Source organism: Staurois parvus, unplaced genomic scaffold (assembly GCF_062004578.1).
Source record: "Staurois parvus isolate SC_StPar_1 unplaced genomic scaffold, SC_StPar_1.0 ptg000572l, whole genome shotgun sequence".
Taxonomy (NCBI): Eukaryota; Metazoa; Chordata; class Amphibia; order Anura; family Ranidae; genus Staurois; species Staurois parvus.
Window position 1 is genome coordinate 1,681,788 of NW_028318368.1, and position 18,184 is coordinate 1,699,971.

General features: G+C 39.9%; 1 protein-coding gene across 2 annotated transcripts in view; it reads right to left on the reverse strand.

Annotated features, from left to right (window-relative positions):
• Positions 1 to 18,184, reverse strand: part of LOC149450529 (bifunctional heparan sulfate N-deacetylase/N-sulfotransferase 3-like) — a 347,552-nt gene that overhangs the window by 157,517 nt on the left and 171,851 nt on the right. For both annotated transcript variants that reach the window (XM_089691786.1, XM_089691787.1), the window contains exon 5: positions 7,376 to 7,561. In XM_089691786.1, coding sequence (XP_089547912.1) covers positions 7,376 to 7,561 — 186 coding nt within the window. The remainder of the gene's footprint in view (positions 1 to 7,375; positions 7,562 to 18,184) is intronic.

Genomic DNA, 18,184 nt, shown 5'->3' on the forward strand with positions numbered 1-18,184 from the left:
CTACTGAAATTATAAAAGGAATATTTTCCAGTGAACCTTATTAGAATTCAACCCATTCTTTCAGAACGTCTGAAAATCCATGGCTTTAGTAATTGCAAACAATACTGCAAAGTGTCGTGTTACTTTGATCTGTGCCCAGAAAGGGCAATGGATAGAATATGCAAATCCCTTTGGCTAGTGTTTAACCTGAACCTTCTCTACACACTTATGAGGAAAATACTGCTTTATTCCTTGAATGACCAACTTAATTAGTCATTCATTAAAGCAGATGCAGCGTCAGATCTATTTTTGCTTAAGCATATGGCTGCTATGTAATGTGTAAGGCTAACACTTACAGGTATTTATTACCTCTCAAAGAGATCACAGCGCTTCTCTTACAAAGCCCTCCTCTTCATTTTCTCCAGAAGGCTACTACCATGTTTATTCAGTAATAACACTAGTCAGCATTTTCTTCCTGGATTAAGTTGCTTGTCAATATGACTCAATTATGTAAATTCTGATGCCTGTGCAGTAGGTATTATGCTCGGGGCACACATTCTACGAGGAGGTAAGCTGTTTTTGGATACAGGATGGCCTGTGGATGTAGTGTATGTATACTTCTCTAATGCATTTGGTACACTATCCCACAAATTACTTTACTTTACAAATTACAGTCTTTTGGCATTGATGATATTGATATCCTACAGCTCTTTCCTGGGACCAATTCTGTTTAACTTTATAAACCATATACTGTAGAGGCTGGAATAAATAGTTCAATATCAGTGTTTGATGATAATACAATGCTAAGCAGGGCTATAACTTCCCAACGGGATATAGAAAATTTACAAGAAGACCTAGCTATAATAGAGAAGTGGGCAGCTTTATTGCAGATGAGGTTTAACCCTTTCACTGCTCTCAGAAGGCCAGGTATGCCATACAAACCTGCATTCCTCCTCACTTCAATGACCATGAACTTATAGCAGAATTGTACAACAGACTTTGCTGAACACACAGATAGCTCTGATCAGAGCTATTCACCTCGCATGTAACCCCCCTCCCCACTGATACCACCGCTTCCTTCATCTCCTTGTCATCACCCTCTCCACCTCCCGCCACCGCTGTTTTTTAGTAAATGCCCCCCACTCTACTCTCACCAGCCAGCACAAATTCCCCACCGCCATGATCTGTGGCCCCCGCCCCTCCCCATGAACTTGGGCCCCTTCACCGGCAAACCCAATTCCCTGCAGACACCAGCTTCCCTTCTCTGCTTCCCTCACACCAGCTTGCTGCAGGGACTCTGGAGCAAAAAAAAGTCCCCCCAGCCACTCCGACCTCCCCCCTGCCACTCTGACCCCCCCCGCTGCTGGCCCCTCACTCACTGATCCTCTGCATTCCCTCCTCTCCCTCCTGCCACCTGCAGCTGCTGCTCCGGCTCCAAGCTGTCAGGATGGAGAGCGGAAGAAGGGGGGCTTGGTAAACATGTCTTTTCCAGCCCCCTCCCTTTCCTTCGGTGGGTACAGTCAGCGATCACTGCTGATCGCTCCTATATCCATCAATAACTGAGCATAGTAAACTGTGTTTACCATGTCAGTTTATGAATGAAAAAGAGTCTCTATACAGACTCCTCATTCATTCATGTAATGTGCAGCTTAGGCTGCAGAGAAAGTGACTGTCTTCAGTCCCTTTCTCTGTCTCAAAAAAGAGACATCAGGGGTCTTTTTTGACCCCGGATATCTCACCAAAGCCCCCTCCCTCTGACCCAAAAAAAGTACAAAATAAAATTGTAAGAAAAATAAAAAAAAAAAAAAATTATAAAAAAAAACAGAGGAAGTAGGGGTGCACCAATACTCTTTTTTTATCAGCGAGTACGAATATGAATGCTTTCAGTCAAGTACTCGCCGATACTTAGTACCGATAATTAGTGGCGTGATTTGTGGCGTGATTTGCATCCATACAAAATTAATGGGAGCAAATTGCACTACGAAGAATGCAGAGCGATTCCTGTCGAAATTGCATGTGGTTTCCCCACTGCTCCTGTGTAGACTCAGGCTTGTCATAGTGATTTCAGCCTGGGTTCACACAGGAACGGCACAGGAAACCGCATGTGGTTCGGACAGGAATCACACCACATTTCTGTTCAATTTACATGCCATTCTTTTCAGTACAATTTGTGTCTAGTCATTTTGCATGGACGCAAATTGCATCACAAAGTATCGTTTTCAAGTATTCATGAAAATACTTGGTAACAGCACTGCTACCAATACCAATATCGGTGCATCCCTAATAGTAAGGTCTTGTTCACACAGGGCATACACAGCACATTCCCCTGCAAGGCTGTGTTTACCCGCACAGGGATGAACAGGTGTTCTGTGTATCCCTGTGCAGGCAGTCCCATTGATGTCATTTGGGATGTAGCAGCTCCCAGTTTGACATTTATGTAGGTCCAGGTGCATGTCCCTGTGCTCATGCTGTCTGCATTTGGGGTTGTGCACCCAAACCCACACAGATGTCAGATTGGGAGCAGCAGCTATGTATCCCAATTAACATGAATAGGACTGCCTGCATTAGGGTGCATGGAACACCTAGGCAACCCGATGCGGGTAAACCTGGCCCTCCATGACCCTACACTTTAGGCAATATAGCAGGAATTAAAAAAGTTATGTTGTGTTTGTGTGCACTAAAATTATTTTAGGGTATTTTTGCATAACTACTGTGGGGACTAAAAAATCTGTAGCACTTTTTTATTCTACAGGTCGTGTGCTTTCAGAAAATGTATGGTTTGGGGGGTATGTTCAAATTCTGAAAGCTGTACGTGAAAAATGGTAACCTCCAGATTTTAAGACTAAATTGCTTTTATTTACAGTTTTGCTCATATTCCGTTTTCATCATTTCATAAAAAGGTGCAATTTAAAATTTACAATTATTTGTTTTTTATTAACTCAATACAGTTTTAGCTTTTATATTTAGTTGGAATTTAGCATGAGTTTTGTAAATTTTGCCATGTATGTATCCACTAATAATAATTTTAGTGTATTTTAAGTGAAAATAGCAATTTGATGAACATTTTTGCAACTACTGCAGGGCCTAAAAAATCAGTAGTACATTTTTTTTTTATTCTACAGGTCATGTGCTTTCAGAAAATATATGGTTTAGAGGTCTTTTACAAACTCTGAAAGTTGTAAGTGAAAAAAATATAAGCTCAGATTAAAGAGAAAATAGTTTTTATTTACAGTTTTGCATACTTCCCACTTTCCCCATTTCACAAAAAGGCACAATTTAAAATTTGCAAATGTTTGCTGTTTATTAACTAAATACAGTTTTAACTCTTATATTAAGCAGGCATTGTGTAAATTTTTCCATGTATTTAAAAAAAAAAAAAGCAAAAACGGCCTGGCCACCTGAGTTTAAAAGTGGAGAGCAGGGCCTGGCAGTGAAAGGGTTAATATTGAAAAATGTAAAATAAAGCACTTGGGAGCTACCTATATGCATGCAAGTAACTCGCTAGGGAAGTGATCCTCTAAGAGAACCTCTAGGAGAATCAAGTATGGAAAAGGATCTGGGGGCCCTTGTAAATCTCAGACTCAGCAGTAGGGTTGGGCTTTATTTTTGAGTCGATTCTAACATGGGCCATTCGTGTGTTCGGCGAACACACGAACACAAAGAGCGTTCAGAGGTCTGTTTGCGCGCCGCAACCTACAGTGCACTGCGCCCTGACACTGCATTGTACTTGGCTAAAGCAATGAACCTGACCACAGCTCAGGTGCAATGCTTTGGCCAATCATAGCGCATGATGATGTCACAAGGGGGTGGGGTGACCCTGGTTGTGGGGAAAAGGCCCTTGTCCCCATCAACATGGGGATAAGATGCTGTGAGGGGGAGCCCCCCTGCCTCAAAGTGCCCCCCCATGTTGAGGGCATGTGGCCTGGTATAGTTAAGGGGGGGGCACTCGCTCATTCCACGCTTTCCTGACCTGCTGGGCTGCATGCTCGGATAATGATCATGTATAGATTTTGGGGGGACCCCCACACCATTTAAAAAAAAGTTTTGGCATGGAGGGTTCCCCTCAAAATCCAGACCCAAAAGGCTTGGTATGGATGGTGGGGGGAACCCAAGCCGCTTTCTTTTAAATGTTTTAATTGCCGGGCAATGCCAGCGCTTTTTTCACATTCAGCTGTCCGTGAGGAACACCACTGATAGCTGAAACATTAAAGAATGTCTTCACTACTAAAAGACCACATGACTTAATAATATAACTCATGCAGTATTTTAGTAGCTGTGCGGTATCTTACAGCATACTCAGAGGTGGTAAGATACTGCTTAGTGAATTGTCCCTGTTCAAAATTCATGGCCAAACTTTTTGGTAGGTTCGAATGTTTGACCGCAAACCAAACAGGGGGATGTTCGGCCCATCACTACTAGCAGTGTCATGCAATGCCAAGCTGCGGCAAGAAAAGCCAGAAGACTATTAGCAAGCATTAAAAAGGATATTTACTCAAGGGCTAAAACTATAATTCTACCAGTTTACGTCTTGAGTATGTTGTCCAGTTTTGGTCACCAATCTTCAAATAGGGTGTCCTTGAATTGGAGGGAGTCCAGAGAAGGGCAATAAAACAAATGATCTAATTAGAGGACCTCAGTTATGAGGAACAATATATACAGCATTAAATGGTGACTGTATCATTAGGAGAGAACTATTGAATTTAAGATCTCTAAAGAATATATGCAGCCACTTGATGAAGATGGACAAGAAGTGGTTCAATATTAAACTGTGTTGGGGTTCTTTACTGTTAAAGTGGTAAAGATGTGGAACTCTCTTCCACAGTTAGTCGTGTCAGCGGGGAGTGGAGATACATTCAAAAAACTTTTTGATGTGTTTCTCAGTAAACACAAGGTACAGGAATATGCAAATTGATAGCCACATAAATACACACACAGACACACACATAAATACACTGCTTGGATAAATGCATTACATTATAGGGGTAGGGCATGGCATAACTACAACTTGAAGCCACATTTGCTATTTTTATATGGAGCACTCCTAGGTTTATAAGCTGCTAGTGCATATAGGACACATTTTCTACATTTGTGGCTACTAGTGTATACAGGAAACAGTTTCTAACTACCCCCACACCTATAGACTTCAAGACACAAATATATACCCTGTAAACTTCCGCATATTTACTTTTGTTGCACCCTGAAAAAAATCCCAACTCAAAAAAGTGAATAACATGCTTTATTTTCAGCTGTTAGAATTCATTGAATAAAACACAACATTCTCAAGATGGCTATTTAGTTTTGCCTATAGGTTCTCATTTGTTAAAAGATGTACTGTATGTTATATTAAGAGCATTATTTTCCTTTGCACACTTCACAGTGATCATTAATGATCTTATTTTTAAGAATACACCAACGTGGTTATTGCTATTTTCTTTTATATATTACAAATAAGACAGTAGACCTACAGAGGTTTCGGTGACAGAAGACTATAGGAATGAAATGCCCTTTAACAATATCAGTGCATAGCACAGTAAAAGCTTTCTTAGAACAGAAGGTATTCACGCGTCTCATTCCATGGCATCAGAAACAAACAAGAGGATAATTACATAATTCCAATAATGTCAGGACAGTGGGTGGAAACATACAAATCATTCATTTACACCTCAACAGGCAAATGCATATCCAGAACAGCTGGTCCACAGTACAAACGTATCCTAATATTATACAGTCATTTATTCCACATTGCATATAGCTGTTTCAAGCTTTTTGGCCCTCGTCAATACAGTATATGGAAACAATGGCTTCTATGGAGCAGGACTTGAGACCCAACGAGACAGTATAAGTTAGAGGTGTGCAAGTAAGAGTGAGAAGGTACTAAAAAAATATTAAAAGGTCCTTAAGCAGAATCAGTGTGTAGCACAGTAAAGCCTTCTTAGAAGAGAAGGCATTCACGTCTCGTTTCATCACATATCTCAAAATGGAAAGAATCATTCTTTATTTCAGGAATATTGCATATAATTTCTTAATGCCCCAGCAGTCACATGCACAACCAAAACTGCTGATACATGGTGCAAATATAGGCTCATGTTATGGAGCCATTTATTCCCAACTGCATTCAGCTGTTTCAGGCTTTTTGGTCATCATCAGTGTAGTGAATGGAAACCATGGCTTCTATGAAGCAGGGCTTAGAACTCAACAAGACAGTATACCTATACAGGCTATGGTAGCAAGGGACTAAAAGAATAGAAAATCTCTCCAACAGAAATAGTACATAGCACAGTTAGAATAGAAGGTATCCACATATCTCATTCCATCATCTCCCAAAAATAAAAGGATTATAATTAATTTCCGTACAGTGCATGCATTCATGCAAATAATATTTTTTTGCCCAACCAGCCAGATCCACATCCAAAACCACTAACGCATTGTGCAAATATAGCTTAATATTATATCAGTATCTATTCTAAATGTGTTTCAGGCTTTTTTGCCCATCATCAGTGCAGTATTTGGAAACCATGTCATCTACACTTACTGGCCATTTTATTAGGAACACCTGTTCAATTGCTTGGTAACACAAACTGCTAATCAGGCAATCACATGGAAGCAACTTCATGCATTTAGGCATCTACACGTGCTGAAGACGACTTGCTGAATTTCAAACCAAGCATCAGAATGAGGAAGAAAGGGGATTTAAGTGACTTTGAGTGCGACAAGGTTGTTGGTGCCAGATGGGCTGATCTGAGTATTTTAAAAACTGTTTATCTACTGGGAATTTCACGAACAACTATCTCTAGGGTTTACAAAGAATGGTCCAACAAAGAGAAAATATCCAGTGAGTGGCAGTTGTGTGGATAAAATGCCTTGTTGATGTCAGAAGTCAGAGGAGAATGGGCTGACTGGTTGCTGTGACATTCAGATGGTAGGGTCAGAATTTGGCGTAAACAACATGAAACCATGGATCCTTCCTGCTTTGTATCGATGGTTCAGGCTGGTAATGTAATGGTGTGGGGGATATTTTCTTGGCACTAGCAAGGTGCATCTAATAAAGTGGCCGGTGAGAGTATGTGGTATAGCTTGGAACCCAATGAGACTCCATCAAAGCCATGATTTCCATTCACCATACTGTTGAGGACCAAACAGGATGAAATAATTGTATGCAGTTTGGAATAAATGGCTCTATAATATTAGGCTTTAATATTACCAACAGATCTGCATAATCATCTGGGTGTTGGGGAATAAGAAATTATTTGCACGGCTTTGCCCACTGTCCTAAAATGAGGAATAATCCTCTACTTTTTGGGATTATGTGATGGAAAAATAGAACATGTGAATATATTTTGTTGTAAGAAGGCTTTAATGTGCTGTATTTCAAATAAAAATGATCGTTACAGCTTACCATGATGTTTCTATGTATGAACCCCTGTCTGTAACGTGCAGGTTTCAGGTGTGGATACTCCTCTGTGCTGGTGACTTTGATATTCCATATCTTTTTCCAAGCATCGTAAAGTTGAATGTGTACAGGGTAGACACCAGAGTGATGGGGTGCCACTGCATATCCCATGTCAGTTGGAATACCATGCTCCTACAATATAAATTCACATTTGTAAATTAAATACAAGAATTTAAAGATGAAACAGAAAACCATTTACTGTATTATGTTCTGGCTTTTGATTAGAACAATTCCTAGAAACTATTAGGCAACTCTAGGGCAGATAAGTATAAATTATACTTACCTCCCAGAATTCCTGATCAGAAATAGCACATTAAAAACCTGACTTTCCCTTTATACTCCAATTGTATTTCAGTTGAGATGGTCAACCCATTGTAGGTCCATGGGACATCCCCCAAAATGCAGAAAACCAATGTGAAGACTGGAATCACACAGCATAAGTCAACATGGAGAACAAAGATTCTTAAAAAGCTATTTTTCTAACGAGGGAATGCTCACCTGCACAGGCAAATTTTTAATGTTGATCTATTTCATTTTCTTCACATTTGTCATTTGCACTTTTGTACAGTATGTGTCTTTTTTCACTTGGATTGTAGGGTGTGGGTCTTTAGGCTTACCCTGAAGTCTCCAGGAGGATGGGTGCCCTTAGGCCTCTTAGTCCCCTGCCTTAGGGGGGACTCTATTTTGGGAGAGCACTTCACCTAGTACTTGCTGGTTGGCTTTGGCTGACCATGAGCAGCTTGGAAAATTGGCTAAGTGAACCTAAGTGTGCCTTGCCCAGGGATAGCTGCAGCTCCTGTCAGCCTATCATTGCTTTGTACAGGCTTCCTGACCACAGCTGTCTGCAACCACTGTCCGCCCAGCTGCAGCAATATGCTGTCTTTTACCACTGTCTATGACTGTTCATCCATGTAAATGAAGCTGAAAGGTTTTCCCTATACATACCCTTTAAAAGCAGAGAAAGAAGGTAGTTTACTTTTAGAATACATGCACTTGTGCTTCTTTCAAATATCCAGTCAAGGGCACAGCACTTGGGGATTTCTTTTGCACATAATTGAATCATTATAGTGAATACAGCTTCTTTTAGCTTTAGCTGAGCAAATATGTATTTGTTAAATTTTGCAGAACCATGTATTGAAGAATGGCTCAGAAATGTTATTTTTTATCAGATAATATTTAATAAAGGTTTTTACAAAAATACACACAGAAAAAACTATATATCATAGTAAAATGATAAAATATAGCAGTGTTACGTACACCAATATGACTTCTCATATAATAAAAATGAAACAAACACTTTGTACAGTGAAAATAATAATCCTGAAGGTATCTAATAATCACCCAAGAAAGAAAAAAACACCCCAAAGGGGCAGAAAAGGGGGCATTTTTCATTCATATAACAGTTAATAAAAATTAATCAGCTTGCAATTGAAAAAAACATAATGTTCCTAAGTAAAATAAGACTTGAAAGGTCTTTAATGCACCTCCTTTTTTAATACATTTGTGTTTTTTTTATTTAGGTGCCTTTTGGTTTTTCATCTTTTAGATAGTGTTACTTTTGGTGGGATTGGAGAATCAAAACATTTTAGCCGTATTATAAAGGATTACATACAGTACATCAGTGGAAGGCTTTGTCCACTATTCTGAAAACCTTAAAGCCAAGATTTTTGATAGAGTTCAACAACAGATTTCGACTAAGAACTAAAAAACATGACGTGGCTCTAAGACAATGATTGACAGTATAGTAAGAACATTCATCTTAGCAGAAATGTGGTGGTTAGAAGGCTTAAGGGAACATCAGAAAGATGAGAAAGGGCTGTGAAAATAGAACGATAGGATTGAAAAAAGAAAAAAAATGATTGTGAGTAGCATTGCTGTAACATCTATTTTGCGCATGTAGTCTTTTTTTACAACATTTGGATCGGGATAGGAATTAATGTAAATTAAAATATATACATGTTGGTCAAAGATATGGTTCTCAGTTTGATATTTCTAGAAGCTTAATTTTTTTTGTAGCTGCTGATTTATGTTTTATCCATTGCCTTTTTGATATTTTACTTCAGTGAGCTGTTAACGTATGCTGAACAAAAGCATAGCATTTATGCAGCATTTTATCACACTGGAAAAGCAGAGGAACAAAACATTTCTACTATTCTTCCCAGAACTAGTTCTTTTGATCACACAGCTGAACGGATGTGTCCTCCGCAATAATGGTATGAAAAGGAACACATCCAAATAGGTTAAAGGGAAATGAAGCATGATCTTTTACTTGACTATACTATGGTTAAAAAAAAGACCTCATGATTCATCCATGGACTACTGTATTCTTCTGCACTCATTTTTTATGTGTCCTTTTAAAACAAGTAAGATAAGAAATAAAGAATGTAACATTATGAAGAAAAAAAAGAATATAACATTATGTCATAATACTCAATGACGGAACCATCCACATTTTTGTAATGTTATTTTAAATAATTGCCATGTTTCAGCATAAGAATACATCATTTGCCTTTCTTCTGAACCGTATAACAGAAAATGATTGTAGTATACCGAAGTCCACTGCCAGACAACACATAGGGCATGATTTAAAATGGACCTTTGCATCAAAGCTTACTCTCATGGTAAAACTTAAGTTTGCACTATTCTTGCAGAGTTGTACACAACCTTAATAGCCTTCCTTTGGAGAATTCATTAACAAATGAGGTTTGCTAGCACACATTCCAGTGCCTGAAATAGATCAGCTAAGTGGTAGCATATCTACAATAAAAAAGTTTCTGTAATGTTTTAGGGGGATATCTGATATGTATTAATTAATTTGCATTTTATTTACCCATAGGGTCAATGCTTGTACTAGTGAACTGTAAAACCCACTTTCCATAGATACCTCTGGAGGACTTCAGATGAGCCTTCATTTATGCCACCCCATGATTTACCACTGTTACTGTGGAAGCAGAATGAATTTCTTTCATCTACATCCTCTGATTTTAAAATTTCAAGAATGAGGATTTCTTCTTGCATAACCTTCATAGGCAGACATTCTTGGAGCTCAGGTGTAAAAATCACAGCATTAGAACTAGTGTTTGTTTTGTCCCACAGTTATCCACCAAAGCTGAAATATAAAAGTTGGATGAACTGATTCTTCAAAGTGGCAGGCAAGAGTTCGCATAAACGTTTGAATGTGTATGCACCCAGCCATCTTGTTTTGAAGGGTTTTCAAGGAACACAGAAGAAATGAAAATTGAAAAAACTAAGAAAGACAAGTAGATATAGTGTGGATGATAAATTAGCAAATGATTGGTGCCCCTAATTCTAGGTGCGAAGCTCCCAGTGCATACAGTAATGCACTATTTTATGCCCCCCCCCATACTAACTAATATCATAATCCTCACACTTAGGCTCCATTCACACTTCTGCAAATCCAAAGTCTCATGATTTTCAGTGCAGCTTTTAATGGGACTTTGATGTGATTGTGATGCAACTTTTACACTCTCTGGCACTCAAGTCGCATCAAAGTAATGCAGGAACCTTTTCAAATTCACTGTAGCTTTAAGTTGCATTGATCTGAACAGGTGCCATTGAAAACAATAAGCTATGACTTATCATGCCATTTCATGTGTCCAAAGTCTCATGACAAGTTACACAAGTGTGAATGGAGCCTAAAGCTTAAACATTAACTGCCCAGCTATTAGAGACCTGTTGTTGGTATCTGATTTAGGGTCTGTGTTGACTATCTTTGGACTTGTGTTGATGACATCATTCATTGACAGGTGTATTTGACCTGCAGTTGTCCTCTTTCTGATTAGGGATAGGCAAAGCTGCCTTGCTTTAATTCAAGACAATTTTCACAAAACATCCTGAAAATTCAGAAAATGTAAACTTTTTTCCCAACCCCATCAAAGCTTGAGGGGTGTGAATCTTGATATGCAATACGTTCCTTTTGTGGGACTTCTTAATAAACTATTGTCAAAAGAGGCACAGGAAGCCAGGTACTATCATGGGGATATGAACAAATGATAAAATAACAGAAGGCTACATTGAGGATACACAAATTGCAGGTTTGGGGAATGTGTTAAGCTGTATGCATTGATACAGAATGACATGATATTCATGGACAGCTTCAGAAATAAGAATGGGGAAATGGCCACACTAGTAATGCCGGCAGACAATGCTCCTGGGAGGATGTAGGTGTAAAATGATATGTTTGCCAGCCAACTCTCTGCTGGGTGTGCTGTGACTGTATAGGTTGGATGCATTGGGAAAAAAGACAGATTTTTAACCTACCTCCATTTTGTGTAGTCCTATCGATGCTATGCCCTGCATGACCTGCTCCCCCATTACTGTTATGCATGTGCTTCTCATTTTAGACCTGCCTCTTATTCATTACTTTTTTGGGAGGTAAATTAAATGCCTAGCTTTTACTATGATGATGGGGCAATGAAAGCGTGCCACTTTTGATGCACACTAGTTACTGCACAGTAATGATTTATACAAAGGGAAGCTTCAACAACTGTTGCAGCAATAATCCGTATACACTATACAAATATAAATCCTAAAAGACTAACCATCAAAACAGGCTCACTATTTTAACCCTTGCAGAAAATAAAAAAATAAAAATGTTCAATAAAAAAAAGACCCAAATAAACCAATCAATATATGAGTCAATATTTTAGCAATGCAGCAATGTACATACTGTATATGCATAGATCTATATGTTTTCCCTAACCAAGTCCAACACACACTGACAATATGGCTGCTGGATGCCCACCTTTTTACAGGGAGGGGGCTGGCTTGCCAATTCTTTCAATATCTCTTAAGGAACAATTTGACCAGGGACAAGGGTTATACAGTGCAATAATGGTTCAGGCATAAGTTTTCAGCCATACATTTGGCATGGTTGTCAGCATAAAAACCCTTCAAACCCAAAGTGGCTCTGAACCCAAAACTCATTCCTACTTCTGACCTGCATTTCACCCACTTCAAGTAGGTTCCTCATTCCTATAAACCTGTATGAGAATGCAAAACCCATTTGAAATGGACAAAAGCTTGTCAACACAGGTCTATAAGCTTCCTATGCTAATAGCTCACACTGACTGTCCCTCTATTTCTGATTCTTGCTTTGTATCTGGTTTAAGATTCTGTATGACTATGACTATAATTAAATTTTTAAGTTACTTTTGTGGCAAATATAGGAAACATAAGTAAATTTCATTAAACGGTTTGGCTAATTTTCAATTACATTGAGCTCCGGCTTTTTAAGAGTTCCTACAGCCATGATGTTTTTCTGAGCTGACCTGAACCAAGGAATTCAAATGCTCCATTCTGGTTACACAGGACTTGGGGCAGTGATGTAACAATAGCCATAGTAGCCCATTCAGCTGCTATGTGGCCTGGGGTAGGATGAGGGTCCATTAGGGTGGGCTGTTACAAAAATCTATGAAGTTTCTAGTAAAGAAGGACTGAAGTCAGACCTCAGAATTTTCTAGTCACAGATCCCTTTCTGCTGTTTTATCTTTCACGTGGCTGTTATAAATTAAGTAAATACAGCTGGATAAAACAAAAACGGTGTCTGTCTTAATTTCAGGCTGCAAAGCAACAAATGTGAATAAATAATAGTGACAAAAAATGCAAACAAACGCAATAGTGAGAACAGACTGGAACTAAACACTCTATTATAGTGCCACAATCAAACAATAGGTGAACCAACAGTGAAAAAATGCACAACCATGCAATGTGACAAAAAAAGTAGATGACAACAAATATTTATATCCTAAAACCAGATGGGACAGTGATAGTGGATAGTGATTGAAATAAACCTGTGATAGGTCTATATCACAATAGACTTTATAATAAACGCATGGACATGCAAACAAAACTTATGCATAAAAATAATAATGAATGCACTCACCAAATACCTCCTAGTGCCAAAGCATCAAAGTATAAATACCACAAAGAACATAGTAGATGGAACATATAAAATATAAGTGCAATAAACGTGACAAATATTCAGTGCCTATATAGTGAAAACAACACACGCTTTGATCAAACTCCCATGTCTGAACTGTGCACCAAAGTCCAATTTGGTGTTAGTAACACCACTTAATCCAAATTCAAAAAGACACACTCATGCTGATGTTGGTGACTGTGGGTAACTGCTGCCAAAAATCCAACAGGTGGCTAGATTAACCTCTCACCTTAGAGCTTCGACCCGTGCGGGTCAAAGCGTATTTTGGGATCACACCCTCAGATCCTTCAAGTATACAGCCTCTCCACTGGTCAGCTCTCCCCACAAACCGATCTCCCTCTTAGGGGTCAATACTCAGGTTGTGGATCCTCTCCAAATACAGGTAAGTGTATGTGCCAATATCTCATTTAAAAAACATAAGCACAACTTCCCATAGTGTAATATGTTTATTCCAAAGAGGTATAAAAAATGTACCGTATATACTCGAGTATAAGATGAGTTTTTCAGCACATTTTTTGTGCTGAAAAACGGCCCCCTCGGCTTATACTCGAGTCAACGTCTGCCAGGGGGGGCGCGAGGCTCCGTCAAGGGGGGCGCGTACAGGGGTGGGCAGAGGGCTGCTGTCTCTTACCTGGCTCCCACGATGATCCATCCAGGAAGCGCTGCTCCTTCCTTCACTCCGGCCACTCCCTCACTCCTGCCGCTTGGCTCCGCCTCCTCACCGGTGATTGGCCGCCAGAACTGTAGCTCAGGAAAGGTACACAGGCGGCCAATCACGGGCGAGGAGGCGGAGCCGAGCGGACCCGCGAAAATCGAGTGAGGGAAAAGCCGGTAAGTGTGCAGTGCAGAGGTGCTGCTGCAACCACATATGCTGGCTGCAGCAGCACCATACTGCAACAGGGGTCAGCAAGTGTCCTTGGTGTCAGTGGGAGGAATAGTGCCGCATCATTGGTGTCACTGATACTAATGATGGGGCATTATTCCTCCCACTGACACCAACGATGGGGCACTATTCCTCCCACTGACACCAATGATGGGGCACTATTCCTCCCACTGATACTAATGATGGGGCATTATTCCTCCCACTGACACCAACGATGGGGCACTATTCCTCCCAGTGATACCAATGATGGGGCACTATTCCTCCCACTGACACCAATGATGGGGCACTATTCCTCCCACTGACACCAATGATGGGGCACTATTCCTCCCACTGATACCAATGCTGGGGCACTATTCCTCCCACTGATACCAATGATGGGGCACTATTCCTCCCACTGACACCAATGATGGGGCACTATTCCTCCCTCTGATACTAATGATGGGGCACTATTCCTCCCACTTTATTTTTTACATTGACTAGTAGGTGCCTCATTTCCCACCCTCGGCTTATACTCGAGTCAATAGTTTTTCCCAGTTTTTTGTGGTAAAATTAGGTACCTCGGCTTATATTTGGGTCGGCTTATACTCGAGTATATACGGTAATAAAATTTGCACTCACATTTGTGTTCAGCATACTACAGCGTTTAACCTCATCAATCAATGGCAGCCAGGGTGTCCAGTGCGACCCCTCACCAGCATGCACTTATATTTTATATGTTCCATCTACTATGTTCTTTGTGGTATTTATACTTTGATATATACTGTATACTTTGGCACTAGGAGGTATTTGGTGAGTGCATTCATTATTATTTTTATGCATAAGTTTTGTTTGCATGTCCATGCGTTCATTATAGAGTCTATTGTGATATAGACCTATCACAGGTTTATTTCAATCACTATCCACTATCACTGTATCATCTGGTTTTAGGATATAAATATTTGTTATCATCTACTTTTTTTGTCACATTGCATGGTAGTGCATTTTTCACTGTTGGTTCACCTATTGTTTGATTGTGGTACTATAATAGAGTGTATAGTTCCAGTCTGATCTCACTATTGCGTTTGTTTGCATTTTTTGTCACTATTATTTATTCACACTTATATGTATGTTTTTTACTGATTTATGGCATGTAAGTAGCGCTACATCACTTATATGTATTTTATTCAATAGATCATGGGTATGTGATTAGATGTTAGCAGCTTCTCTTAATAATATATTCACTGTAGGGTTATAAGCGCAGGGGTTCACACCATTACTTCAAAGCAACAAATGTGATTATTTGTACCCACTGTATGCCAAGTGCAATCACAAATACCAGAGTCCTTTGCTAAAATTCTATAGCATGACTGAGGTTTGTAGTTAAAACATTTAAAGAAAGTAGAGCTTAAAGCAATTTGTATTAGGATTATAGAGAATGTAAGAGCATTTATCATTTTGTCATAATATATATATATATATATATATATATAAAATATCATGGTTTATTGTTTATTATTATTATATTACTACAATAACTAATTTTTATCCAAAGCATTGCTCTCTAGTAGCCTGACAATGCTGATAGCTTTCCTGCTGTCTGTCCCTAATATAGATATACTTTATGTTAAAGATTAATGACACGTATTGTCACAGTTGACACTGCAATGCACTTTAGAGATAATTAGCTTGGGAAACCATGATTTGTGATTATGCCTCTGTGGGGAAGGTATGGTGATGTAGCAGGAAATTAAGACAGAGAAGATGGCCTGTGGGGGGAAAGAGACAACAGAACATGTGCTGGAAGGGGAAAGACTGTACCATGTGTGTTCTCTGAGCAAGAGATGAGACTCCATTAGAAACATTTAGAACCATGCATCAGTGGTAAATCAATGTTACTTTGATAGATATTTAAATAGAGCATTTTCTTTGGTTAGTTTAGTTTGACTGCATGTGTATGCATGTAGGTGTATCCCAATTTTTTCTAGACATGTGGTTTTTGTTTTGTTCTGATTTCTTTTTCGGAGGAAAATTAGATTTTTCGGAGATTTGGATGTACCTGAATTTTCAAATGGACATAGTATCAAATGTCAATGAATCTGAATTATAACAAATTTAAAAAAAGAAAAATGGTGTGGGGTCCCCCTCAAATCCATATCGGACCTTATTCGAGCATGAAGTCCAGCAGGCCAGGAAAGGGGGGGGGGAAATGCCTCCCCTCCTGAACCATATTAGGCCACATCCCTACAACATTGGGGGCTGATTTAGGGAAGGGGGATTCCCTCCCAAAGCACTTTTTCCTCAAGTTGATAAGGACAAGGGCCTCTTCCCCACAACCCCGGCCTGGTGATTGTGGGGGTGCAGGGAGTGACTTAACGGACTCTGGAAGCCTCCTTTAACAAGGGGCCTCCAGATCCTGGCTGCCCTTTGTGAAAGTATGGGGTACATAGTGCCCCTAATCATTCACCAAAAAAAATGTTGAAAGATAAAAACACGAACACTGCTTTTGACTTATTTTATATAAATGCTTGTTTCCTTGAAATTCACTGTAGAACTTAAAGTAGTTCCAAAGCCAAAATATTTTTTTACCTTAATGCATTCCTTGCACTAAGATAAAACAGGTTTTGTATTTTTCTGTCCTTCCCCTTGCATGTGTGAGTGGGAAGAGAGGGGAGAAGAGATCCAGTGCTGTGCACGGTTGCATCTCTTCTCCCCTTTCTTCCTCTTCACACAGAACTCAAGCAGCAGCAGGAGCCATTGGCTGCTGTCAATCAGATGCAGTGAGGAGGAAGTGGTGGGAGGAGCTGAGCCCAGCTGTGTGTCTATGGAACACAGTTACATAGACACACACAGCTCAGGAGCAAGTACACACTGTGTGCCCCCATAGCAAGCCGGTGGGGAACCTGAGAGAAGGAGGATCAGGGCTGCTCTGTGCCCCATTGCACACAGCAGGTGAATATAACATGTTTCTTATTTTAATTTAATAAAAGATAACCTTTAGTAACACTTTCAGTTACAGTAGTTGTGAGCAGACAATATTATAGACACTTTCTAATACAGTTAAAACTATGCAGGCACCATAACTGTTTTGCTTAGTTTCAGATGTGATCTTTCTTACCTTTCTTACAAGGTTAAAAAGATTCTGTCATGTGACCATCCCTGATAGTATGGGTCGCAGTTTGAGAACACTGAGCTAGCTACCCAATACAGGTATGCTGTGTGTCTGCACAATGTCCTGTACCTTTGGATTGCCATTCAAAGAATGAAAACTGACCATGCTAACACAGTTCAGCTTCTATGCTTTCTGTGGTCAGTTTAGAAAAAGGATGAAAGATAACTGTCAGGATCAACCAGGTACTTCAGATGGAAGAAGTACATGAAAATGGTAGAGACTAGGATTTATAAAATACATATCTGTGAACACACACACATAGAACTAAAAAAATGATACATACCGTACACATTTCCCTAGCACTATTATTATTATACAGTATTTATAAAGCGCTAATGGTTCGCTCAGCGCTGTACATTACAAAGGGGGACAGAACATGTGACAGAACAATACCAATACAATGCAAAACATGAGGGGATTGAGGGCCCTGCTCTTTCGAGCTTACAATCTAGGAGGGAGGGGATAGTGGTACAGGAGGAGATAGCTGTGGGGGGTGGAGTGGTAGGAAGAGTGGAGGAGGTCGGCAGGTTAGCAGGGGGTGGGGTAGGCTTCCCTGAAGAGATGGGTTTTCAGGGTGCGCCTAAAGGAGAGGAGAGTAGGTGATAATCTAATGGGTTGGGGCAGGGAGTTCCAGAGGATGGGTGACACCCTGGAGAAGTCCTGGAGGCGGGCATGGGAGGAGGAGACCAGGGAACTAGAGAGAAGGAGGTCTTGTGAGGAGCGGAGTGTGCGTGCTGGGTGGTACTTGGATATTAGGTCAGT